The 26,831-nt window shown below is 40.6% G+C and overlaps 1 protein-coding gene across 1 annotated transcript; it reads left to right on the forward strand.

Moving 5' to 3' along the window:
- Nucleotides 1–14,430: 14,430 nt before the first annotated feature.
- LOC133930429 (protein NOI4-like) lies at nucleotides 14,431–16,956 on the forward strand. Its single transcript, XM_062377070.1, has 3 exons — nucleotides 14,431–14,605; nucleotides 16,400–16,591; nucleotides 16,720–16,956. Exons 1-3 carry the CDS (start codon nucleotides 14,600–14,602, stop codon nucleotides 16,762–16,764), a joined length of 243 nt encoding a protein of 80 aa, XP_062233054.1. The 5' UTR covers nucleotides 14,431–14,599; the 3' UTR covers nucleotides 16,765–16,956.
- The last annotated feature ends 9,875 nt before the right edge of the window (nucleotides 16,957–26,831 follow it).

Raw genomic sequence — 26,831 nt, forward strand, 5'->3', positions numbered from 1 at the left:
GGAGACTAGCGGCCCAGCCAGTTGTGCCATGCTCGTATATTGCCATGCTCTTACCGATTTAGAAATCGCGTCCATTTGTCACGCCGCGAGATTCTGCTTGTGCGACTGAGGTGTGGGTCCAACGTTGTGTGTAGCCCACATGTCGGTTGCGATATTGGTGTGGAGAATGTGGAGAGGGATTTCCGTAGAGACGTGCGACGATGGGGCTCCGGGTTAAGGTAGGCCCCGTTGTTTTTTTATTTGAGTATGGATTCTAGCCTCAAAATTAAAAACAAAAATAAATATTATTTCGCGCCAAATAAAATACCATGCCTTCAGTTCTGCAGACTATATCTAAACTTCGTATAAATTATATACCTCATATCACTCAATCTCTACTACTTCTCTCGCATATGTTTCGCTCCCGAAAATTCTGCTCCCACGTTTCGCCTCTGGCTCACGCGCCCGCCTACCTAGCGCGTTGCGCGGCATGCACGTCAGCCGCCACCCGTAACTCTTAGCTGACACCCCATATAGACGGGTCCAATGACTAGTATAATATAAAAGTTGATTTTTACTATTCACAAATCAAGTTATAGTATAAAATATTACTATTTATAATTTGGTGGAAAGAAACATGAATATGATGGAAAGAAGCTTCTAAGTATTTACAAACTAGATTAAATTCTTATAATATAAAGTTCAAAAAACAAACCCTTAAATTACGATGATGTCATATAGTATGGATTTCTAAGTACTACTTTGCAGAGTCCTACTATGGTCCAGGAGCTCCCAAGGCGAGGCATGTCATGTCATTAACATAGCCTAGCTCATGTATTGTCCAAAGCTAATCCAAGGCTCTAGTCCATCAAATTGTTTAACCAAATTTCATTCAATTAAAGATGTTGGTTTCTCTTGGGCACTACTCTAAATAAAAAAAAATATTGTGCACCTTACTATGAAAAAGTTTTATGAGAAGCATTTACTGATCATAGCAGACCAGCCCACTCGCGTCGCTCAAAGAGCAGCACAACATCAACTCTTCGATCATCATGAATTATAATTGTCACGAAAAGTTCCAATTGAAACCTAGAGTCATGCAAGCTTGAACTTGGTGGTAAATGAACCGTGAGTAAGACCAGTATTACATGCTTGATGCATATATTTGATCATATGTTCTGTATTCTGGATTGCAAACAACAGACTGACAAAGCTTTAAAATTCAAATAGACACAAAAAAGTTTATATCTCTTATCTCGGTTTTGGATGCGGAAATTTTGTTTGAAGTGAAAGGATGAAGCAACAAATTGGTGAAAGAAGAAGATAAGGGTTGTCTCCCAAGTAGCGAAACTAGAGAAAGAAAATAAAGTATGTGAAAAAGATGGAGAGAAGGAAAGAGGAGCCTTGTATTAGGTACGAAGTTCTATAGATTAGGCATTATCACATCATAATAGTCTCTTGGAAGTTTAAGGAATCACTTTAAGGTCATGATACTATATATAGTTGTATCAAAGTTTAATTAATATGGCTTTTTTTTTATACGAATCATTGATGTATGGACATTTGATGACTACTAATTTGATATCCTAAAATAGCAAACACGATTGTAGGTGATCAAATAGATTGAATTGGCAACAAAATGTCCTACATTTATGGTCCTTATCCATTTTTCCGTTTCTAATACCCAAATATGACATGATCGCCTTGGTCATTCCAGCATCAGAAAAATGCAGAAAATTATCAACAATTTAATTGGTCGTGGAATAAATGCTGCCAAATTTCCACAATCCTCGAATTTTGTGTGTGTTACATGTGCCACAAGAAAATTGATTTTAAGATTCTCTTACCTTAAAATCCAAGCTGAACTACTCAAATTCTTTAAACGCATTCAAGACGATATATGTGGTCTAGTCCAACCATTATCCAAACCATTTAGGTATTTTATGGTTCTTATTGACACATCTACACGATGGTCACATGTGTATCTTTTGCCCGCACAAAATCATGCATTTGCCAAAAATAATTGCACAAATTATTAAATTATGAGCACATCATCCTAAACACAGGATACAAACTATTCAAATGGACCATGCGACTGAATTCACCTCACGTGGTTTCAATGATTCTTGTATGGCCCTAGAATTCAGTTCAACATTAAGTACCATACATCCATACTCAAAATGGTTTGGCTGAATCTCTCATCAAGAGAGTCAAGCTCATCACATGACCATTATTATATAATTGTAACTTACTAACTTTATGATGGGTTCATGCAGTCTTACACGCTGTTGACTTAATTCAATTGCGACCAACTGCATATCACACAGCTTCCCTGCTACAGTTAGTATGTGGAAATCCTCCTAGCATTTTCTATCTGTGAAAGTTTATTTGTGTTGTATATGTTCTGATCTCACCACCACAGCATACATTAATGGGTCTACACAGAAAATTGAGGATCTACGTAGGGTATAACTCTTCATCGATCAAAAAATACCTTGAGCCCTCACAGGGGACCTATATACAGACCAGTACACCGACTACATATTTGATGAGGAGCATTTCCCGGTATTAAGGGGAGATTTTAAATACCAGAAAAAATGTCAGGAAATCAATTGGAATGGCACAAACATTTTCTCCTCAGATCCATATACTCTAGAATCTAAACCCCAAGTTTAGAGAATCATAAATTTGTAGTATATTACAAATAACCTGCCAGATGTATTTACTGACAACAAATGTGTCATTAAATCCTACATTCCTGCTAGAAATGTGCCCAAAAGAGTGTAAGTACCAAACAAAACCGCTCAACTCCCAAATCAAAGGAGGATAAAGCTTCCTACAAGCAACCGCGGAAACAAAAGAATCCCTCCTCTAAAACCGTAAACGCAAATCAACGTCAAGTTGAAAAACGCCCAAAGCCTATGGATATTATACATACAGTGGATGATCAACATCCACATAATAGCTCAACCGTGCACACAAATATTGATGCTGGGACATCAGAACATCCCGACTCTATCGTAACGGAAAATCACGATGGGTCAGAAAGGGTAGATGAAATTTCCATCAATTATATTGATTCTGTAGAATCATTTGACCCAAATACTACAATTATCGACACTTGCTTATCCTCAAAGATTGCAAACAAACTTCACAATGATCCAGATCCCATGACTATGGTAGAGTGCCATAAGCGCTCGGATTGGGCACAATGGAAGGATGCAGTCTAGGTAGAATTGCGCTTGCTCTCCAAAAGGGAGGTATTCACTTCAGTAATACATACTCCTCGTAACATCTTTCTTGTGGGATACAAGTGGGTTTTCATTCGCAAACGGAACGAAAACAATAAGGTGGTGAGATATAAAGAGAGGCTTATAACATAAGGGCATAAGGGTTCGCGCAGAGACCCGACATTGATTTCAGTGAGACTTATTCTCTAGTAATGAATGGAATCACGTTCTGAAATCTAATTTTATTAGCTGTTCAAAATCATCTATCTATGCAGTTGATGGATGTAGTGACCGTATACCTATATGAGTCACTTGATTCGGACATATATATGAAAGTGGCTGAAGGACTAGACATTCTGAATCCAAACGCAAACCGCAACATGTATTATGTAAAGCTTAAAAAGTCACTATATGACTTAAAGAAGTCGGGAAGAATGTGGTACAATTTACTGAAAAATGTGGTAAAACCAAATTTCGCTCAAGTCTACAACTTAAGCATATTTCTTCAGAAATATTTATTCATTAGTCCACCAATATCCATAATGATATTGAACAATCATATCCATCAAAACATTTATAGTCATTCAATACCTAAATATGAATTAAGATCCATTCACTACCTTGGAACGATAATGAAAAGATATTGAACTTAAAGTTCTATATCTTAGCGCCATCAAAGCGTTAATGCATCTTGCAAATCGCAATAGGTTTAATATTGCATTTGTAGATAACTTGTTATCTCAAAATAGCGCGGGTCAAACAATATCATTAGGTGAGAGTCAAAGAGCATATCCACAGATACCTTTATGGCATCAAAAATCTAGGTTCATTCTATCAGAAAAATCAAGATATGATCATAGTGGGATATTCAAACACTCGCTATATAACTAATTCCCATAACGCTATATCACATACTGATTTTATAGTGATATAGCCTTCTCATAGGAATCATCAAAATAGATTCTAGTGGCTACATCCAAAAATTATTCTGAAATAATTGCATTATATGAAGCATCATGTGAATTTGTATTGCTTTGCAGAATAATAAACCACATACAACAATCATATGGTATTGATTCCATTGAATCACCAACCATTATCTATAAAGTTAATTCTGCATACAATACTCAAATGCAAACAGGTACATAAAGAGCAATATAACTAAACATGTTGCCTCTAAATTATTCTATCATCATGAATTAAAAAATAATGGAAGATATAAATCTTGCAAACTAAATCATGTGATAATCTCACTGATTATTCACTATGTCCTTACCAACTTCCGCATTCCAAAAATATATTCACGGTATTGGTATGTGACGACGATTACAAGATTTACAAGGTTCAAGGGGAGTTGATCCCTGAATAATAACCTATTCATATTATATTGCATTTTTCCTGAGTTTTTTCTATATGGTTTCTCATATAAGATTTTTACTGAAGCAATATCTATGTTATTTATCCTATTTTTCTCAAGTGGTTTTCTAGAGGTTTTAATATGATACATATATCATAGTTATTGTTCTCTAGCTCACAAATTACTTTTTCCTATCTAGGTTTCTCATATAAGCTTATAATGAGGCAATAATCAATATGTGTCTTATCATTTTCTCCTTATTTTTTTCATTAGATTTTAAAGGAGTTTTAATGGCATATCAACATATTATTTTCTACTCATATTTTTTCCACAGGGTTTTGGAGGAGTTTCAACAAGAAGTTTGCATTATGAATAATTTATCAGGGGGGGGGGGTGTTAAGAATAGACAACTTTGGATGTTAGTCATGTGATCAATTATAAAAGCAACTAATTAGCAGTTACTAATCCCAACAGTCACAAACATGACTATTCATATACTATATAATGTAAACATTATTCATCAATGAATACAAGCAATCATTCTCTCGACTCTACTTTCTATCTCTGCTCTTCTACTTTCTTCTTGCAATAGATCTGTTAGCTGCTTAGCTCAGGTTGGAAGATTTCTGGTCTCTGGAGTCTGTCCATCTAGATAAGAAAGTGGGCCTTCGATTCCCAACGAACAAAGGATGTCCATCCCGGTGCTAGGGTAGGGGTCTAGGCTGACCTATCAGATTCAACTAGACTCATTCTCATTTGTGAGAATGAGCCATAGATCGTTTGGTAAGTCGCTAGGTGAGCGATGAACCCGCCTATGTTAGAGCTCTGCTCGACACATGTGCTCATCCGCATCCGGGTTGAGCCCAGGTTAAACTAGGTAGGGTACATATGCGTGCGCGTATGTGTGCGTGTGGTGTGTGTGGTTAGTGTGTGTCTCTATGTACCTAAAAAATTCATGCCTCCCCACTGATGCGGCAGCTCCATGCTCGAACAGAGCACCATGTCAGACCGCGACACTAGTTACAGGAACGAACAAAAGGTAGACACTGCTAGGGACGGCAATGGTTCCAGAACCACCGGGTTTTACCACCCCATACTCGTACTCATCCCAAACAAACACGCCCGCTACAATACCCATACCCACCCACGGGTACAATTTTTGCCCATACCCATACCCATACCCGAGTGGGTAAAGGGTACTTGATGGGTTACCCACACCCATTTCATGGGGCAACCAAAGGAAGCACACACCATGACCTTGCCCGACAAAAGAGGGGCATACGAGGCTTCAATAGTGGCAAAAAGGTCAGGCTCAAACAAAGAGCACGATGACATGATATCTGGGCATCACACAGAGAACGAACAAGAGCATGCAACACGATCAGAGCAGCACCTACAATGGCACGGCTAGGCTAAGCTTGAGGGCGTGGTGACATACCTTGATGATGTCAGTGATAAGGGTTACAGCCATGCACAGTAGGGCCACGGCGCTATAGGTGTTCCGCCTACTATTTTCTTTCCTCGAGCGATGGAGGCAGCAGCAAGGACGGGCGGCATTAGAGGCACATCGACGCGTAACAGGGGCGCGCGTAGGGCAGTGGCGGCCAACAATAAGGGGTGGCACGGCTCAAGGCCACCGCCTATATAAGAGGAGGATCGATCCAGAAGAGAGGAGACCAATTCGAGGGAGGAGGGTAGAACCATGCCGCGCCACACCTTGTTGCCTACTGCCGCCATGGCACGACAGGGCTCCATCCCTCATCCCCAAATTGGTCCCCTTTCTTCTGGATCGATCCTCCTCCTATATAGGCGCCTATATCGGTTAGGATTCGAAGGGGGTTTTGATAGAGGTAGGATGGGGATTCGGTTTTGAGTGGCTTTTATATGATTTGTTATAGACTTGGTTGGAGATTGGAAATAGAGAGGGGTGCTTGATGGGTTACCCTCAATGACTAGGAGGGGCGGCAGAGGGGGGCGATGGAAGAGGATGTGATGGCGGCGGCCGGGAAGGTTGATGGAAGAGGAGGAGTTGGCAGCCGCTGAGGGGGGTGATAGAAGAGGATGCAGCATCGGCAGCCGGGAAGGTCAAGGGAGGAGGCGGCGACCGGGAGGGGCGGTAGAAGAGGCAGCGACAGTGGCCGGCATGGTCGATGGAGGAGGCGATGGCAAGGAGGGGCGATAGAAGAGGTAGCGGCGGCAGACAGGATGGTCCATGGAGGAGGAGGAGATGGTAGCCAAGAGGGATGGTAGATGGGGCAGTGGCTGAGAAGGGTGATGGAAGAGGCGGCATTGATGGCCAAGAGGGGCGACGATGGCTATGGCCAGGAGGGGCGACAAGGTGGCGTTTGGGAGAGACGATGACCGAGAGAGGTGGTTGGGAGGGGTGGGCAACAGGCAAGGGGTGATAGAGGTGACTGGGAGGAGTGGGTGAAAGTATATCTAGCTCTTATGTGTAGTTTTGGTAATTAATGAAAATATCTATAGACTAACGATTATGTTAAGAATTGTTAGTAGGTTGTTCTATAGGTGATGCATAGAGAAGAGATATGTGTTAATATGCATGGGCTTTAAGTGATGCTCGGGTAAATCAAGGACAATACCTATGGACTAACAATTATATTAAGAATTGTTATTAGGTTATTTCATATGAGATAAATGATGAAGCATGAATTAGTTAAGAAATGCCATGAATTCAAATAATTGCATTAAAGTAACCGAGATTTTAGTGGTGCTCATAAGAAGCAGAAGCTTGAAGAATGAAGGCTAAGTTACTTGTGGAGATCAAGCAAAATAAATATATGCCATTGTCAATAGAGTTTTATAGACTAACCCGTGTGATATATGCTTGAAAATGAGTGGAGTTAGGTTCCATATTAGGAATGACAATAAGTAAGAAGGCTACTTGTTGAGATTAAGTAACTTAAGGTATAAAATTATTAATTATGTTTTATAGACTAACACATATGCTTTGTGCTTGAGAGTGAGTTAGGGTTAGGATACATAAGAAGGCATAAGTTGAATTGAAATCCAATATGCCAAGAGTGAAGAACAAAGATTGGACTCCATATTTGATATAGTGAATTCATTGAAGATGTGGGATACAAAGTTGTTTTCTATGGCCAAACGGTAAAGGGCAAGCAAGACTCAACTGCAATGGACCATTCGGTGGTGAAGGGTAAGAAAATGGCTTGGCGCCGACAGACCAAGGCGGTGGTGAAGTGCGAGTGAAGGCTCTGCGTCAATACCGTGCGAGGCCATGGGAAGCTACGAGTGATTCACATTAATCATATGAAGAATCAAGAAGAGATGGAGTGGATATGATATAAAAGCTGGCAACCCTCAAAGTTTAAAGGAAAAAAGCGATACTCGAAGGTATTCAAAGGCTCAAAGTAGTTCAAATGAGTTTTATCTTTGAATTTAATTATAGGTTTGCTGCACTATTAAGAGGGATGCAACGTAGAGTTATTCGTCGTGTCTCAGTGCTTAAGAGTTTCTAACCAACCTGAAGTGAAAGTTTGCTTTAGGAGTCCAATACGGAAAGTATGGTAGTGTCCGAATCGGATTTTGAAGTGTTCCTAATTTTGATCCAATATGTTTGAGATCATGAATTTATTAGGGATGTGTAGCCCTCCGAATAAGTTTTTTGTAGAGTTTAAAATCCTCAAAATCAGACATTAGGATCAAAAGTTATCGCTTTTTTTAGATGACGTGTTGTGCTGAACTCGGAAGTTCCGGGTTGTCTGGAAGTACTGGGTTAATTCTGAGTTGGGTTCTTGGTTTGGGCCTTTTTAGTTTACCTGGAACTTCCAGATTGGGGTACTCTATTGTGTTTAGCACATATAACTCCAAAATTTCGAGTGAATAAGGAAGTTCTAGATTGTACTGATTTTTGGGCATAACAGCTAGTTTTTAGGGTTGTGTATAAATACCCCCTCACCCCTTCTGAGGGGGCTACTGCTTGGGGCATAAAAGAAAAATATTATATGGCCAAAAGAACTTGTTCCCACTTTCGATTTAGTGTGAGATTTAAGAAAAAAAGTGAGTTGGGTTGAGATATTAAAATATTAAGTGTAAGTGAGATGAACTCTATTCTTGAGCACTTAAATTTATCGACAAGAAGTTTATCATCGCGTTTGTTACTCTTAGAGTTTGAAGCTCCTATGCTGCTAGATATCGCCGATGACCACCAAGGTAGTGATGTGCCGCGGAAAGTTTGTGAATGTTTCGATTTCGCCTACATAAGGAAAGAAATCAAGAGTGTAAGCTTAGAGAGGAAAAGAGTTGAGAGAGATCTGGCTCAAGTATGACCGAACCCCTCAATGGAGATATAGGAATCTCTAGAAGAGGTGTCCAAACTTGGGGAAACAAATCTTGTATCTCTTTTCTTATTTCCTTATTTTTTGAGTTATTGCTTTCTATTTGTGCATATTTGCTCAATCTACTTGTTCATGTGAATTTTTTTTATAGGTTTTCCTCGTATCTACTTGAAATAATCATTTAAAACATATGACTTCATTTGGTGAGCTAGAACTCATTAGGTATACTTTAATTTCAGTTTTGAGCTCTTTTTGCTGTCTGAACTTAGAACTTTCAGTGAACAGTATTTTTAGGATTTTAAATTAGAGTTTTCTCGCATATCTTTTTGCTAGATTTGAATAATCTTTGTCATCTTAGGATTGTAACCTTCACACTTATTTAAGGTGATTGTGCACTAGTTAAGCCTAGCATATTTAATTTTTTTTAATTATGAAAAATCTGTTGATTTTATTTTCGCTGTAAGTTTATGCTAAATAGTAAGAGGGATTGAAGTTTTATAAAAACACCTATTTACCTCTCTAAGTGACACCATTATCCTTTCAGTGGACAACAGGTGAGAGAGGCTCAGAGGCGGCTAGGAGGGGTGGCCGGGAGGGTAGTGTCAAGGTTCACGGTGTGAGGCTATGGGCTAATGGGGTTAGCTGGGTTTAGATGGGTCAAATTTGTTTGTGACCTGAGAGACTGAGGACTCATGGGTACACGAGTATAGGTAGTAGGAGAAGAGATCTGTTTCTGTCCCACTTGATGGGTAACGATTTTATCCATTAAAAAACCCGTATGTATGAAAAATGATCTATATCGGATTTTATCTATCGATTATATCCAGCCCTTAATAGAATAATTATCTATCGGGTATCGGATTTTAAGATCCATTGCCATCTCTAGACACCGCTAGCCAGGGGCGGGCACATGTAGGGACATGGGTGTACAGATGTACACCCAAATTTTTGTGCAAAAAATTTCTACATGTATTCTCTAGGTATCAAGTATTCAAGCATGTCTGGTGGCTCTTGATGCGTCCAAGCCCAAGCCAACACAGCCATGACCAGCGTTGATGCGGCCCAAGCCCACACCCTAGTCCCACAACCTGACAGCCCACACCATGGTGTTGATGCGCACTGAGTCTTGACCCAGAACCCGCGACCTTACGACCTAAGTCACCTGACTACGCGCGTGAGACGGAGCGGGGGGGGGGGGGGGGGCGGCAGCAGCACCAGCACGGGCGTGAGCCAGGCAGAGGCGGGACGCGGCACCAGCGCGAGCGTGAGACATGCAATCGATGGCAGCTGCGGCACGGGCGTGAGCCAAGTGGAGGCGAGGCGCGGCGCCGGCGCGAGCCAAGCCCAGGCGGGGTGCGGCGGCGGCGGCTGCGTTGCGGGCACGAGCGAGGCAACGGCCGTGGGGCGCGAGTGCTGCGGCAGCAAGAGCGCGGCTACAGGCTGCAGCGACACGAGCACGGCTGGGCAGGGTAAATCACTGATTCACTGTTATTCAATGTTCTGAACTTCTGATTCAAGATTGTCTATGTGCAATAGAGCATACATGATACTTCTGAGTTCTGAATTTTGATTCAAAAGTTGTTCAATGCAAGGGGATGGTCGTATGATTTGGTTGTTATTAATTTATAACTAATCAGATATGAAATGAGCATGGACAAGTTAATAGCTTCCTCCTTGTTTTGAAGGATGGAAGGAAATGGCAAGTTTTTGTGAACCATTTACTTACCATGTTATGCACAAACATCAACACATCCCTTAACAGGAAGTAGCTCACAGTCACACCAGTAAGTTTCATACAAGCCATTGGATAGCCCAACTAGAACCTTCGATTCTTGGTTGAATGATCAAATGGTTGAAAGAACTGAAATTGAAATGAAGCTTAGAAAATTCCAGGAAGGTAACTACTTTCCTTGTGGATTTGAAGTTTTGAACCCCACGTCACTAATCTAAAGGCGTGTAAACAATGTGCCTTGAATATCATCAGTATTTATTCATATGTTTAATACTACCTAATCACCATCATAGCTACGTTTTAAAAGATGAAGAACTGTAAAGTTGTATTCTAATTTCAAATTTTTTAGTTCCTTTATAATACCTGCGATGTTGTCATTATTATGAATAATTTTTAATCTGAATATTATCATTGTTTAATATTTATGGTTATAAAAAAATTAACTATATATAATATACTATGTACACCCAAATTCAAAAACCTGGGCCCGCCACTGCCGCTAGCTGCGCGCCGTGTATTGGTTCAAAGGGCTTTCCCGGGAGAATGGAACACATATCTGTCTTTTGGCCCATTTGGGGCCTGTTTGGATGTAGACCAAAGTACGCCAAGCTAATTTTTGGTCTTGTTCATCGATTTTTCTACCAGTTGATTGGTGGCCAAATTTTAGCCAACCCAAGAAAATTTTGGCCAACCCGCGCACGGTAAACAACGAAGCTACCAAATTTTCGGGCGCCCGATTCGCTCTCCCACGAATTGGCTGGGCTAGACAGGCGTCTGTGCTGACGTGTCAACTATTGATTGGTACATTGTTTTTGGATTATCAAGTTTGTAATGATAATATTTGCTAAACTGTATATCCAATTACAAATCCGTTCCAACCATGGTACTCTTGCAAATAAATCTACAAATTAAGATCCATATTGAATATTTTTTACACTAAAAAAAATAGTTACATATGAATCTCACATGCCATACTAGCAGTTTTAATACTAGCAGCTTTAAGAGATTTTGACATAGCTTCTATCCAAACACTTATTTCTAGACTTAATTTTGACACTATCTTAATATTAGCTTGGTCACGAACCAAACATTATTTTTTACCAAATTTTAGTATTACCTTGATTTTAATCATGATCAATATTTAATCAGATTTTTTTAGTACGCAACTAAACACTCTATGCAACTAAATACGCCCTTGGTTCTTTGTTACTAGTTGCGACGGGTGGGTGACGTGCACGTTGCTGCTCGCTCTAGAATCGAGACAAGTCAACACTCAACAACTGAAGCATAACGATAACGTGCCGTTTGTCTTACTCCAGACCTGACGGGGATCGATATTTTAGGCCGTGGGGAAACGGGTGTGAACGGGCAGTCTGAACGCACGACGTTGGATGTATTTTGGTTCTGACTTTTTTTAAAATAAAAAAGAGAAAAATCGCCACGGAGCTTTGTCCTGCTGCTTCAAGCGCATTGTTTTTCCTGAGATATACCAAGTTGTCATATCATGTCACGCCCATGAGAACATCACACACAGTTGACATTCGACACACGGGTATCCATTTGCCCGAGCTAACCGTGTCAAAGTAGCGCCTAACAAAAAGCGTGGGAAAAATAGCGTGTGCGAAACATCGGCGGCGTAACAAAATATTGGGTTGAGAACGAGCTCGTAGCTCGGTGGTTGGAGCGACGGTGACCGCTTCCCCCGCTAACTTGGCTCGACCAGGTGTCTTATTGGAAATTTCTTACCGAGGATTTATTATCTTAAAATAATTTTTAAACTTTATAAGCGTGGAGCAACATCAAGATTGTGATGTGTCTGCCGTTTATGAAGCCTGTGCGACTTCATCGATTTTCTTAGAAATATGTGATGTGTATATATTATAAATTTAGCATGCGTCTTAGATACGTATTGATATGTGTATATGATATGATATATGTTTGAACGTGCATTCAGATGATATAACAGTTTAAATTTTTTTTTAAGCTCTAGTGTTGAGGTTTAAAAAAAGAAATACAAGGTTTTAGGGGTTTTCAGGATCTAGAGTCTATTTGGATTATAACTATATTTGTTACACATAAGCTTATATAGTTTTAATTTTATTAGGCAATATTTGTTTGCAGTCATCATTTTAATTTGCCTAACTTTTTAGCCTCCTAACTATTTGCCTAATGTTAATTACTCAATTTTCTTACCATAAAAATATGGCAAGACTAATCTTTGACAATAATGTATAGTAAAATTAGCCATAAATTAAGCATGCTCTTAGTTCAATCTTGTACTAAATTCAAGGATTTCGGATACCTACAGTGACAGGCACAAATATAAAATGCAGGAGACTTTACTCTTCTTACTCTCCTCTACTTCCTCCCTCTCTCCTACCTCTTTTTCCTCCTCTACCTCTTTTATGCAATAACGTGCTGTCCAGCCCCTCCGCCGCTGGATAGCCAAACATCCTCTCCAACATTAAAAATCATGTTGCTGAGCGGCTTCCTGAAAGTCCTCAAAATTTAGGCTCATAGAATGCGACTTTAGAGTTTCTATCTAGCTGAGAAAATAATAATAACTATTGAATTTTGATTATTAATTTTTACAATAAATTTTTAGCTTCTTAGCATACTAAAAGTCAAAAAAACTCATCGCAGCCTATTTCTCAACTTCTAATTCATTTAAGTCACAATCACTTTTAAAAAACTAGAGAAAAAACAACAACTTAAATAACTTCCAACATTTTTCATAAAAAAGCTAGAAAAAAACCCTATTCAAATAGGCCTCGGAGCCTCACCCTAAACACAAAAGAAATCAAACAAACAAAGCTGATTTTCCGCTCAAGCAGGAGTAAACAATCTCCCTCCACAGCCTACACAAGTACAGATTCCGATCCCTCCTTTTTTTTAAATAATATTATTTTACTAAAGAATTATAAAAATAATACTAAAATTCGATATTTATAGAAATAGGTATCTGTCGACACATAAAGTTATTGACACTTCACGTGCCGATATGTTACGTGGCAGTGGGCTCTAATACCGATAAGTCTGGTGTCTCATAGATAATATTTAATTTTTTTATAATTCTTTCATATAATTTTAGATGAAGATGATCTTTATATAAAAATTATATTTATCAACTATATCTATATCTTTGCAATTAAACACTTTTCTATTTGAATCTACTTAGATTCCAAACAAATAGTTATAAATTTCAGATCTGAAAATTTAGATATGTAATTTCTAGTTACTTTTTTTATAGATTGGTTCAAATAAAAGATATTTAATTACAAAGTTGTAGATATTATTAATAAATATAATTTTTATATAGATCATCTCTATACAAAATTATATAAAAAATTATAAATTTTTTAATATCGTCCAGAGGATACAATACTATTGGCATTCGAAATATCAATAGGAACGGGGCTCACCGCTAAGTAGCATATCGGCACGCGAAACATTATACCTATTTATACCAATATCAAAATTTAGATATTATTTTTTCAAATGTTCAATAAAACAATATATTATTTTAAAAAGCTCCATCGTCGTGCATCCCTCTCCCTCGCGTATCCAGCCTGTGCGCGTCGCCACCCCACCGGTCAAACCCCGGCCAGGCCGTCCGCCACTGCCCAGTTCGTCACCTTCCGGTCTCCCCCACCCACCCGCACTGCCCGCCGGACCCCACCCACGCCCCGCGCCGGCCGACCAGCGGACCCCACGGCTCACATGCGCGCCTCACGCCCGGACTCCGAGAACGAGCGCCTAGCTACTCGAAAAAGAAACGATTTTTAGGCGCCTTTTCTTTTTTCTGTTTTACGGGGAGGAGAGAATACTCCGCTCTCCGCCACTCGAGGTATAAGTCCATCAACCGCTTTTCCACCTCGATTAGTCTCCTCTCCTCTTATCTCCGTTCCTTTCCTCTTCCTCCGAAACTTTCCCCAACACTCTCTGCCCGCCGGATCGAAGGCTCGAAGCTCGCCGCAATCCATCCATGTCGGTAAGTGCGAGCTCTTTGCAATCTTCGGTGTTGTTTTCCGGTGTCTGTGGCCTATCTAGTTGGTGTTTGTTGTCTGGATCGAGGTGACGTCGCCTTGTCTTGAATTTTGGTAGGACTAGTTTGGAACCGAGATTTATTAGTCCTGTTGGTTGATAGGGAGAGTTGTGTTGGAGTGGGGGAGAAGGAGCGCTTGCGCAGGATGTAGGATTAGGACTACTGGTGTGATGATTCTTTCTCGTGGAATTGCACTGGGTTGAGATGATGATTCTAGGCACTCTTAAGGGGACCTAGTTGTAGATGATGACCATGGTGCCGTGGTTATTGATTTCGAGGATGGTGATTGTCAGTGTAAGTTAGGCTCTGGTTTGTGCTGGATGTGTGGATGAGCATGATATGGGAGTAACGCAGAATGTAAGGTTCGCGAACTGAAACACAACCAACTTCCATACTAGAATGGACTTTTGTTGCGTAGATGCAGAAAAGGATGTTCAGGCTAAGCGGTTTGAATTTGTTGTCTGGCTATTGATATGGGCTGGAGTTTTATTGATCGAACATGAGAGTAGCTTGTTAAAAGCTATGGAGAGTTGCAATGCTAATGTAGATGCCAAGTTGTAAGTTGGAATTGATGGATATGAGTAGACGACTTGGAAGGGACTTCCTCATTTCCACTTGAGGTGAAGGGAATTTCATCTCTTGTCTCAATTGATTTTAATTGCTTACCAATCTTGTTGTTCAATTTCTCGGCGCATAGCAACTATTGTTGATTGAACATGCAGATGCAGGTTTCCAAGTCAGATGGTGAACCATGTAAGTAGAACTGTAGTCTCATGGTCATACAAGAGGTCTAATGCACTTAGAGACTTGTCCCTTCAATTTGAATAGCATGCTTGGCGATTATGGTTTAGAATTTTTTGGGCCTTGTTTATCGATTTCATTAAAGAATAGTGGTTGTCCTTGACAAAGGTGCTGGTTGAATCTTGCTTTTGTAATAATATAGCTACTGTATTGAGACAGTGAGACTCAACTATAGCTTTCTATATGTATGAAGTAGTTCAACAATCAGTTTTCTTTGCTAGGAAACATGATGCTGCATCCTATCCTTCATATAAAGCACGAACTCAATTCTTGTTTTAGATGTTTTCAAGTGAATCATGCCAGGAACTAGCAGCAAGGCAGCTGAAATCTTCACCAAACCTTCATTGTCTGTTCAACAGCTCTTGGTGTAAATTTCTGTATTAAGTTTCGGATACTATTGTCTGTTGCTAGTTGGGTCTCTATATTCTTTTTGTATGTACTATCAGCTGTCAAGAATTTTTCTTTGTGTAACTATGTTACATGCTTCATCCTCGGTTGCAATTAAATTGTGAGCTTGCTCATACTGAAATACTATGTTTGTAATCTGTATACAAAATCCATGATTCCTGCAATGGTGCTCCACTATTCTCTGAACCCTTTGCTTTGTCTGCATCATGTTGCCCCGTATTAGGTCCTGGTTGCAAATGGAACCCAGTCACAAAAGTTTGCTCGTGAAATATTTGATTTACTTGCTGTTTTTCTTCTCATGGTAGCTTTTGATATAGTAATTACCTTTAGCTATTTGCAAAAGCCTGTATTTCACTATATTTGATACGGCAGTCACACTTGATTTATTTTGCATGCCGACATAAGATACCCGATAAAGTTGACATTTCTGGTTTTATTTACTGAAGTTGCTATTATTTTTGTCATAGAATCATTTGTACAAAGTAAACCAGTAGATTCACTGTTTAACATGGATAATGGTGCCTTTTCTAGGAGGAATCAGGTCGCCCTTTACCTAAGTTTGGTGAATGGGATGTCAACGACCCAGCTTCTGCTGATGGATTCACAGTGATATTCAACAAAGCCAGAGATGAGAAGAAGGGTGGGAATGGACAAGACACTGAGTCTCCTTCCAAAGACACCAGAACCGAGAGGGTGGAATCTTATGCCGCCAAGCCAAACTCGGTATGTTTCTTCATGACAAGTATCAATGCCCTTCTTTGAATTTCACCTGATGACAACACAACACTGTTTTCATCTCTTATGCTCGTTACCTTTCCATTTGTCAGTAATCGTACTCTTTGTGTATGCAGAAGAAATGGTTCTGCTGTGTGACGTCCAGCCCTACACAATCTTGAGGAAGACAATTGCCGTCACGGAAATTATGCCCTTTAATTTTTCTATACATACTATCGATAAGACCTTGTAGAGATACCCAGGGCCTCAGGCTCTCTGGGCTCCAGGATGGTATCTCGTAAAACCCTGAAGTGCTTGTATGTATGTGTGCTGGTTATCGACACATATTTGGAAAGTGGACCTTCTGGTTGTAATTCTAATCTTCCATCTGTCTTATTTTTCTTGTTGTCGTACTTGGGTGATACGAATGGATTGGTAGAAACGGTAGCCATGCAGTAGGGAGCGTCAATTCTACCAACAGGCACATTGCATGGCCTTAACGTCGGGAATGGTTTCCATGGACCTAAGGGCAGGGTGACATGAACTGTCTGTAATAGATGCAGTTGTGTCCAAGGGAAGTACGCTAACCAAGAATAAAACGGCTAACTTCGTGCTGACCTTACCTGGCTCAACGGTATAGGCGTGGCCCATTTGGTTTGTGCCCCAAACAAGTAAATTTAGAACTTCAATAGCCAAAACCTAGGCAAAAGCAAAAGTTGAAAAAGAGAGAGTGCCATTTGATCGTGGCCACGCTAAATTTTGGTGGCGTTACCGAATTTTCATGGGCATTCCCTAAAATTTAGTATGAAACCAATCCCGGCCAAATTTCATTGTCTTTACTAGTATTTAGCTTGGTTTATATTGGCAACTAACCAAACAAGACCGTAAGAGGGGGGGGGGGGGGGTTGGTCTTTTTCGAAGTTTGAACATATTTCCTTTCAAATCTGTGTCAATTGAGCGTTTGGTTTGAAAGCTATTTGAACTATGATGCTGTTCACAATTGATGCGATAAATAGGAACCATACTAAATATATTATATCTAATTTTATGTTTTTAAAAACTCAACAAGTCAGATATGTTATCCCAATAATGATTCTAGTATATGTCTAATTCGCATATAAAATGTTTGGCATGCCTTTGAAAGTTGTCAGGTTTAGTCTCACAAATTGATGTACATGTATTTTCATAAGAAAATGCTGCATTTGGACAAAAAAGTTGGCTAAGCTTTTTTTTTTCAATTGATTAATTAGGTTCACCAATTTGTTGCCAATTATTTAAAAATATTAAGTAGGTATACAATAAAAATTCTCGTTATTCATGTTTGCTAGTTTAGCTAATATCAACAAAAAAAAGTTTTGTAAAAAATCTCTACTATATAAAACACGAGTTAATTCTCGCATCACTTCTTCCTCTTACTCTCCTCACATCTAATAAAAAAGCTCTAAAATTCGAATAATTCACCAATTTTTGTCATTCATCCTTATCCTCCAACCTCCCTAACTCGTTACCAGCTATAGATATGTGACTCATTTTACTAATCAAAATGAAAATAAATGAAGAAATTAGGAGGAAAATTAGTGGATAATCTCCTCCTCCTTTTTTGGATCTCATCTAAAATCAAACTATGGCATCCTCCCAATGTATTAATTCACGACACTTCCTTAGCACATCCACATCTTCATACATTGACTTTGTGTTTGATGTTATCACGTTCAATGTTTATATTTTTGTTGCAACGCATAAATAATTAGCTAGTGGTGAAAGAAAAAAGGGGGCTTCTATTACGAGATCACCCTTTAGCATCTGTTGGAGCAAGAGTTCGTCTTGCTCCAGCAAATACGGCGAGAGTTCCTTCTAAAGAGGAGATTTAAGCTTGGAGACGAAGTTTGAGAGGAAGGAACACCACGAGTATATTGATGGTAGGAAAATGGATCGATCTGGGGGAGAATCACAGGTTTGCTGTGATTCGTGCTCTATGTCCGTCTCTTTCCCGCGCGCCCTTTCCAGACGACTATGGCCCCCTATTTATAGGGCCGTATGTAACTTGGCGTACAAGTTATCATAATGTACGAATATCTGGGACCTGACCGAATTACTAGGCTTTATCCTGGATAACTACTTTCTATCCTATTGGGGACGTAAATATCCACCGTGGTAACTATCGTGGTGCCTGCCCCCTCCAGTGCGGCGAGCCGGTCGCCAATTGCGGCCCGGCGCCTCACTGTCAGGGGTGTCAGGATAGCCTCTATTACGCCAAGGTGTCAGAGTGGTGCCCATCAGCCTAGGCCTTTAATGCCAGTCACTTCTTGACAGGCAAAGCACGACCGGCGCTCTCCTTTCGGTAGATCTTCTAAGGGACTACTGAATTGATGAGGACATCACTCTTTCGGATACACACACACACCGAGTATTCCTCCAACAATAGGTCCATTGACACGAGCTCGTGCACGTCAACTAAATCATGAGGTGAGTTCGTTCCTTAGTATTCCTTTATATTTTGATAAGGATAGGATGCTACTGAATAATTGTGATGTATTGTTACTTAGGAACACAGGAGAAGACCAGCAAGGGCGCCCAAGCCAAGGTGGAGGTCCAATCAAGTTCGAGTTCGTTTTGGAGTCCAGGACCAGACTGCACTAAAATCGTCGTCCAGGACGCATACGGACTCCGTTTTCGACGTTCTACACATGGTTGGAAAGCTAAGGAGATAGGCTTTCCAACGGGACTGGTCCCATGTCCAAATTCTTTCTGAGTCAATAGGAATCATCGAAATAAATAGACGTCCAGAATCTGTCAGGGTGCTGCGCCACCATCTTTTGGCCTATTGGGCCGTGTAACGTGTTGGAGTCCATTAGGAACGCATCCAGGGGTCCTTGGCCAACCCTATTCTCTTATATACAGTAGCCGCCGCCCCAATTAGGGTTGAATTTTGCTTAGATATTGATCTACACACAGATTGTGAGATATTCGCTCTTGTTCCGGACCGACTAGGCCGTCGCAAGTGTTTGTGGAACCCCAACTTCGAGTGCTTGAATTCTATTCGTAATATTTTAGATTGCATCTTCTACATTTTTGCTTGTGTTCTCGGTACGCTTGCAGGGATTGAGCCTTCTTGGCGAGGTCAACTGCGCGACACGGTTGATAACCAACGGAGCTGTGGTGTAGTGATTGCAAGGGAGACGATCTGTTCGGCTCGAAGCCTTTGGATCATCAATGTCGAGTTCTCCACCTACCGACTTATCGCTACCTATCGGAAGATCAGGCCAACAATCCCATCATGAATCACCCTGCTGTCTTCGGGAAGGTGGCTCGATCATCCTGAGGCAGGGGGCCTCGGGAGGCATGGATCCGGGATGTGAATGCTTCGGGAAGCAGGGATCCGGGAGGTGAATGCTTCGGGAAGCAGGGCTCCGAAAGACTAGGGCTTCAGGGAGACCAAGCCTTCAGGAGGCTGAGGCTTCGGGGGATCGAGGCTTCGGAAGGCTGAGCCAGTTAAGCCAAAGGAAGGCTTCGTAGGTACGAAGAGGTACCGTGAAGGGACCTGACGACCTCGGAGGTCGAGCCTTTAGCTGGGGATTCGTAGATCAAGGCTCCGGGGGGACTTGGATGGTACTCTTCAACTATTATCCTTAGGCTGGCTTATTTCCCCCCAACAGCATCCCAACCCTCATGCCCATCATCGTCTTCCTCCCTTTAGCTTCGTCTCTTCATCGCTCTTAGCTTATCCCTTCAGCTTGGTCTCTTCATCGCCCATAGCCAATGCCAGCCATCGCCCCTCCACCTCATCCCGTCCTCGCTCCATGTGCCACATCCCATCGTAGTCATAGCCGCTGCATCTCCATCCCATCGCCTCACTGCTCCACCCAACACTCTCCGTTACTGCTACCTACACCTCGCCCTACCCTAATTACAAAAGCTCCTTGCCTCGCTGCCGACCCTACCCATTGCCCTTTTCTAGCCCATCGTCTCAGCTACCCACCATCTCCACCACCCTATGCTGGATCGCAGCAACCCCGACATTCCTCTAAATCCCATTGGTTGGGGAACGCCGACCACTCTTGAAATCCTAACCCTAACCCAACCAGCGCTGTCAGCCTTCGACAATGGCAACTCTTTGCAAGGAGGAAGAGGAGCACAACAGCAACACGCCGTGCAACCGCCATGTGTCGTGCAATGCGGGATGCAGGAGCTTGGCCTGGGACACATATCCAGCTACTGGCGTGTCCGTGAGATGAGGCTCCAGAGGGTGCCCTCGAAGTAAGAATTCAGAAAGAAAAATGCACAAAGAAAAATTCTCATGACAGGCTCGTACGGACCTGGTCTTGGGCCCTCCTTGCTCCTGAGCTGCACTTTCCTCCTCGAGTCCTTTCCCGGTGACACGAAGCAAAACCTCTCTCGGCCACAAGATTTTTCTCAATGTAGTACACACGTTAGTAAATTCTCTACAGTGTGCTTCCGATCGAGGTCGACTGCTCTGGTCGTGAAGGGGGAGGGCATCGACCGATGGTGGAGACGGTGGTGAGCTTGGCGAGGTCATTGGTGGGTAGCACCGTCAGCAAGTCCGCCTTCGCCGAGGCAAGCCTACTGATCGGCGTCCAGAAGGAAATCCTGTACGTCTGCACGCTGTCCCCCACCCCTCCACGTCCTCCTCCTACCCCCGCCATGCACTGCAGCGGCCGCGTCCTTCTCTAAGCTGCCCCCACCATGGATTGGTGTAGAGACTGTTAGAAAAATAACACTTTCAAATTTAGTTTCTAAATATGACATGAATATAAACAAATACAAACAACAAGGTCCGACTAACTCTGATGAATCTCGACTACACCTGACTAGCTTTCCGAGAAGGATCCAAATAAATTTCAACAAGCATCGATAAGGTCTCAATAAACTCGGCAAGGTATATAATAGATCATAGTGTACGCACCCAATGATAACGTGAGATGCAGATACCTCTATGATGGTGATGCAACAGACGACAACGAAGAGGACGTAGAGGAAGTAGATCGCGAGGACGTAGAGGAAGCAGATTATGAGCGGTGACGATGAGCGTTTCCCAAATACTTTATTCGTCCTCTCCCGATGCAGGATCCCAAGAACGACGAGTTCCAGAGGCTTGCTCTCTCATTCTTCAGTGCACTCTAGCACAACGGGATGGACTACGTGCGATGGTACAACAGAGAGAAAATAGGCAAAACCCTAATTGTGTATATGTTTTGTGGTGGCGGCTGATAGATATATATAGAGAGAATCACGTGGTTAAGATGCACCATGATTGGACTCGGTTACACGTCATGATCAGATTCTTAAATGACATGATTTTCATATATATATGTTTGCTCACACAATAAAAAGAATAAAACTGCAAAAGAAGGCAACGCCTGCGTAAGCTACTGGATCCGATTTCAGCGGACCATTCACATAGGTGCCATACACACGCGCCATTCTCCCCTGCCCGGCGCGGTGAGGCGAGATGAGCTAGCATGAGTGTGTTCTCCTATTCCTCTCATCCACATATGCTAAGTGGGTGGAAAGAATTCCTTTTAAGTTGGTCTCACTCCACCTCTACTAGCAAGGTGGGACTAAAAGATACATCCTCACCTCTACTTAATTGGACATTTGAGATTTATTTGGAATTACTTAAATATAATAGGCCAAGTCCATATATTCTAACAATCCCCCACCATATCTCAAAGTCCCAAGGAGATTTGCCTTTTTTTTAAAATACTGTTTTATATACCAATGTTTCGATAGAGACATGTTAGGGTTGAACATTCACCTAGAACATTAAGTTACACTCATTCACAACTTGGACAATGGAGTATGCATTGAATTGCAAGTTTTGTGCAAACAAGTTTGACTTAAAGTCAAAACTGATACTTGGCTACCAGTAGGCTACCCCTTTGGTGGAGTATATAAGTCGTACTCCCTGGTCTATTCATGAGTTTATTAGAGATCATCCAAGTCTCATAGTCTACGACCAATAATCAGGCTCATATAAGTGTGTTCTTTCCAGAATGCCGTCTACGATAGCATCTTCTCTAATTAAAGCCAACATAACATATTAAGGCAATAATTAATCTATCTTACAGACTTTGAGAGTATTGCATCTTCACTCGAGTGGGTTGTGTGGTACTCTCATTTAGTTAATCAATAGCTTGTTCTTTTCAGGTCCTAATTCACATGATCTCTGATCACACAGGTTTGATTAATACTATGGTATAACTCACATGGGTCTCATATCCATCTCCTTTGATGAATTATCTATCACATTTCTTGATAGCCCCTTTGTAAATTGATTTGCCAGATTTTTAGCTGTTTGGATATAATCTTATGTTATCACTCCAGAGTTTCTCAGTTTTCTGACAGGTTTCAATCTTCTCTTTATATGTCTTAAGGATTTCATGTTATTCTTAGAACTGTTCACTTTGACAATAACCATTTGCTTATCACAGTCCATAAGGATAGTTGGTATTGGTTTTTCAATCACTGGTAAATCCATCAAGAGCTCATGCAACCATTCTTCCTCAATAGTGGCCGCATCTAACGATGTGAGTTATGCTTCAATAGTTGATCTCATCAATATGATCTGTTTGTGAGACCTCTATGAGACAGCAGCAGCGCCAAGAGTGAACACATGTCCACTTGTGGCCTTGATTTCATTAACATCGGATATTGATGCGCGTTTGCCCGATCTTCTGAAGGTAATATGATAAGTAGATTAGTGGAGTTTCGACGTTGATGATCCAAAGGCTCCGATCAGAACAGATCACGAACCCTCGCAACCACTATACCACTACTCCATAGTTATCAACTGTGTTAAGACGCGGTTGACCTCTCCAAGAAGGCTTTTCCTGCAAGTGAATCGAGAAACATAAGTAAGAACAGGTAGATGCAATCTGAATATTGCTAATTATCAATGAAGCACTCGAGTTTGGGGTTTAACAAACTGATAAACGGCGAAACTGTATTAAACAGAATAATCTAAGCTAAACCCAAGCCTAAACTACGATGTCTACTGTATATATATGGGGGGGGGGTGAAGAGGTCGACTTAGTGTTGTGCAACTATGGAGAGAGGCGTGCACAACCTGGACTCCGATTCCGACATGATTACAAAACCCGACAGGGTTTAAAACGGTGATGCATCACCTTATTCCTTTGACTCTGACTAAACTACAAGGAATATTTGGTGAAGCTCATATCCATTGGAAAGGTCTCGTCGTAAGCTTTCCAGAATGTCCAAGATTGCCTAAAACAGACTTCTATGAGAGAGTTATACCCGTTTTACTGATGTGTTGTCCTGGAACTTGACTTCGACCACGACCACGACTAGAGATCAGCATTGACTCCGAGTAGACTTGGTCGAGGAGTGACATCCGAGTAAGGTTGCAGTACTTCTCTCACGTTCCTATGTAATAAAATATCACAAGAATTTAGTAGTAATCCATCCAAGGAAACATGAACATCAATGAACGAGTTCACCTGGTGGTCTAATTGTCATGCACGTGCTCTTGTAATAGGATCTTGTATGATTTGAGAATTATTGGTGGAATTGATCGTATCTGAAGGAGCCATGGGCTCATCAGATATCTATTTTGAATCACTCTAACACTCCAGTACTGATGGGTACCCAATATAGCGAAGTCCATAATTTATAGTACCTACCAGGTAGCGCATGACTCATTTAAGTGCATGCCAATGATCATCACTCGGGTTACAAGTAAAATGGCTCAATTTGCTCACATCAAATGAGATATCAGGCCTTATAGCATTAGCTATGTACATGATTAATCCGATATTTTGGGAGTATCTTAGTTGATCCCTTGTAATCCTTTTATTCTTTCGAAGTATTAAGCTAGGATCATAAGGTGTTGGGGCTATCTTACTGCCCATGTAGCTAAAGTGGCTCAAGATCTTTTCACATAATGGGATTGCGAATGTGTAATCTTATTCTCACCTCTGATCAACTTGATGTTTAAGATCACATCAGCCTCTCCTAGATCTTTTATATCATTTTTTAAAAAAAATATGACTTAACCTTATTAATTATATCAAGATTTGTTTAAAAAATCAGTATGTCATTAATATACAGGCACAAAATAACCCCTCACCCCCACTATAGAGATAATACAAATATCTATTAGCTTCATTAACTACAAATACCGCATATGTTAAAGTTCTATCGAACTTATCACGTCATTGCTTATGAGCTTATTTGAGGCCATACAAAGATTTCAATAGCTTACATACCTTATCCTCCTGACTTTCTATTACAAACCCATTAGACTGATCCATATAAATTTTCTCATCCAATTCTCTATTAAGGAAATCTATCTTAACGTCCATCTGATGAACTAGAAGACCATGTGAGGTATCTATCAAAAGTAGTACTCTTATCGTGGTTAGTCTAGCGATAGGTGAATAAGTATTAAAGAAATCTTTGCCTTCTTTTTGGTATAACCCTTGGTCACAAGTCGAGCCTTATACTTTTCGATAATACCATCAGACCTAAGCTTCTTTTTGAACACCCACTTGCAACCCATAGGTTTGTACCCATTAGGTCGATATGTGACTTCCTAAGTTCCGTTGGCGAGAATAAAATCCATCTCGCTACAAACTGTTTCAGCCTCCTTCCAGTAGTCTGCATCTAGAGATGAATATGCTTCCGAAATAGATTTGGGAGTATCATTCATAAGGTACATAGTTAAATCATCACTAAAGGATCTTATTGTCCTTTGTCTCGTACTCCTTCTTGGAACCTCATTGTCATCCTCCTCCGGAAATAGCTCATGTGTTTGTTTAGAATACTCAAGTGATATGGTAGGTTCAAGAATTATCTCAGATGTTTGACTAGAAGTGTTATGTATATCCTTCATGGGAAAAATATTCTAAAAAAAAGTAGCATCTGTAGACTCCATAATTGTATCGACAATCATGTCAGGTACATCAAATTTAACTACTAAAAATCTATAGACAATGTTGCGATGAGCATATCCCAGAAAGACACAATCCACTGTTTTAGGTCCCAACTTATGATTTTTAATTATTGATACATTGACTTTTGCTAAGCATTCCCAATTGCGCAAATAAGAAAGCGATGGTTTTCTCTTTTCCCATTCTTCATATGGGATTTTCTCCTTATTCTTAGTATGAACTCTATTTAGAACATGACATAAAAGTCAACAAGATCTTCGCCATCATGCCTTAGATAATCCTGCAGTGTCTAACATGACATTAACCAAGTCAGTAAGCAGTTCTTCCTCTTGTCTACTCTGTTTGATTGGGGTGAATAGGGAGGCGTTCTATCATGAATAATTACATGTTCCTTACATAATAAGCTAAAATCACTAGAGAAATACTCACCACTATGATCCAACCTAAGTCTTTTTTTTTTCCAATTGATTTTCAACTTCTACCTTATAGATTTTAAAGTATTCTAGAGTCCCATCTTTAGATTTAACAGATACATATAACATAATCTATACACATTATCAATTAAGTCATGAAATATCTTTTTTACCATTCGTAACACACCATTTATTTCGCAAAGATCTAAATGTATGAGTTCCAATGGTGTGAGGAACCGTCCTATTCAGATTAATGATTAAGACGATCATTTAATAAGATGAGAGATAGCACACGCCTGTCTTTCGACATGCCATGTGCTAACCCACATATCACCATAATGATCGCGACCAACAACGATTAACCAAAATCCAACTTTGGTTGTCCTGACATGTGTTTTATGCCTAAGATCAAAACACACATCTTTACAACATGATTCATCACATCAAGGCATAATAAAGAGTAAGTAATGTAAATATATTACAAGTCCTTAGGTCATTACAATTTTTAACAATTTACAGAATAACGAATGCTAGGAGAATGAAATATAATAGTTTTATCTCCTAGCCGGTTAGAGTTACTACACAGTAAAAATAAAGTTTATAAACAGTAAAAGATGAGTGACACAATTTTCCCTGAGGCACCACCCCAAAACAACATGAGTAGCTCGCACTACTCTTGTTCATCACCAACATCAGTGGGCATGAAGTAACCATACACTACTTCTTCCTCACCTACAAAACTCAACAAAAACAAAGTGAGTACAAAGCTACTTGCAAGACTTATTCCATATTAGGTATATATAATAACCTGACTCTAAGTATTATGCATTTGGGAATGCATAGCAAGAAATCAACCATAAAGTTAAATGAATTTATTCGCAAAGGCCATTTATCGACTCAAGA

This window comes from Phragmites australis, chromosome 10 (assembly GCF_958298935.1).
Source record: "Phragmites australis chromosome 10, lpPhrAust1.1, whole genome shotgun sequence".
NCBI classification, from domain to species: domain Eukaryota; kingdom Viridiplantae; phylum Streptophyta; class Magnoliopsida; order Poales; family Poaceae; genus Phragmites; species Phragmites australis.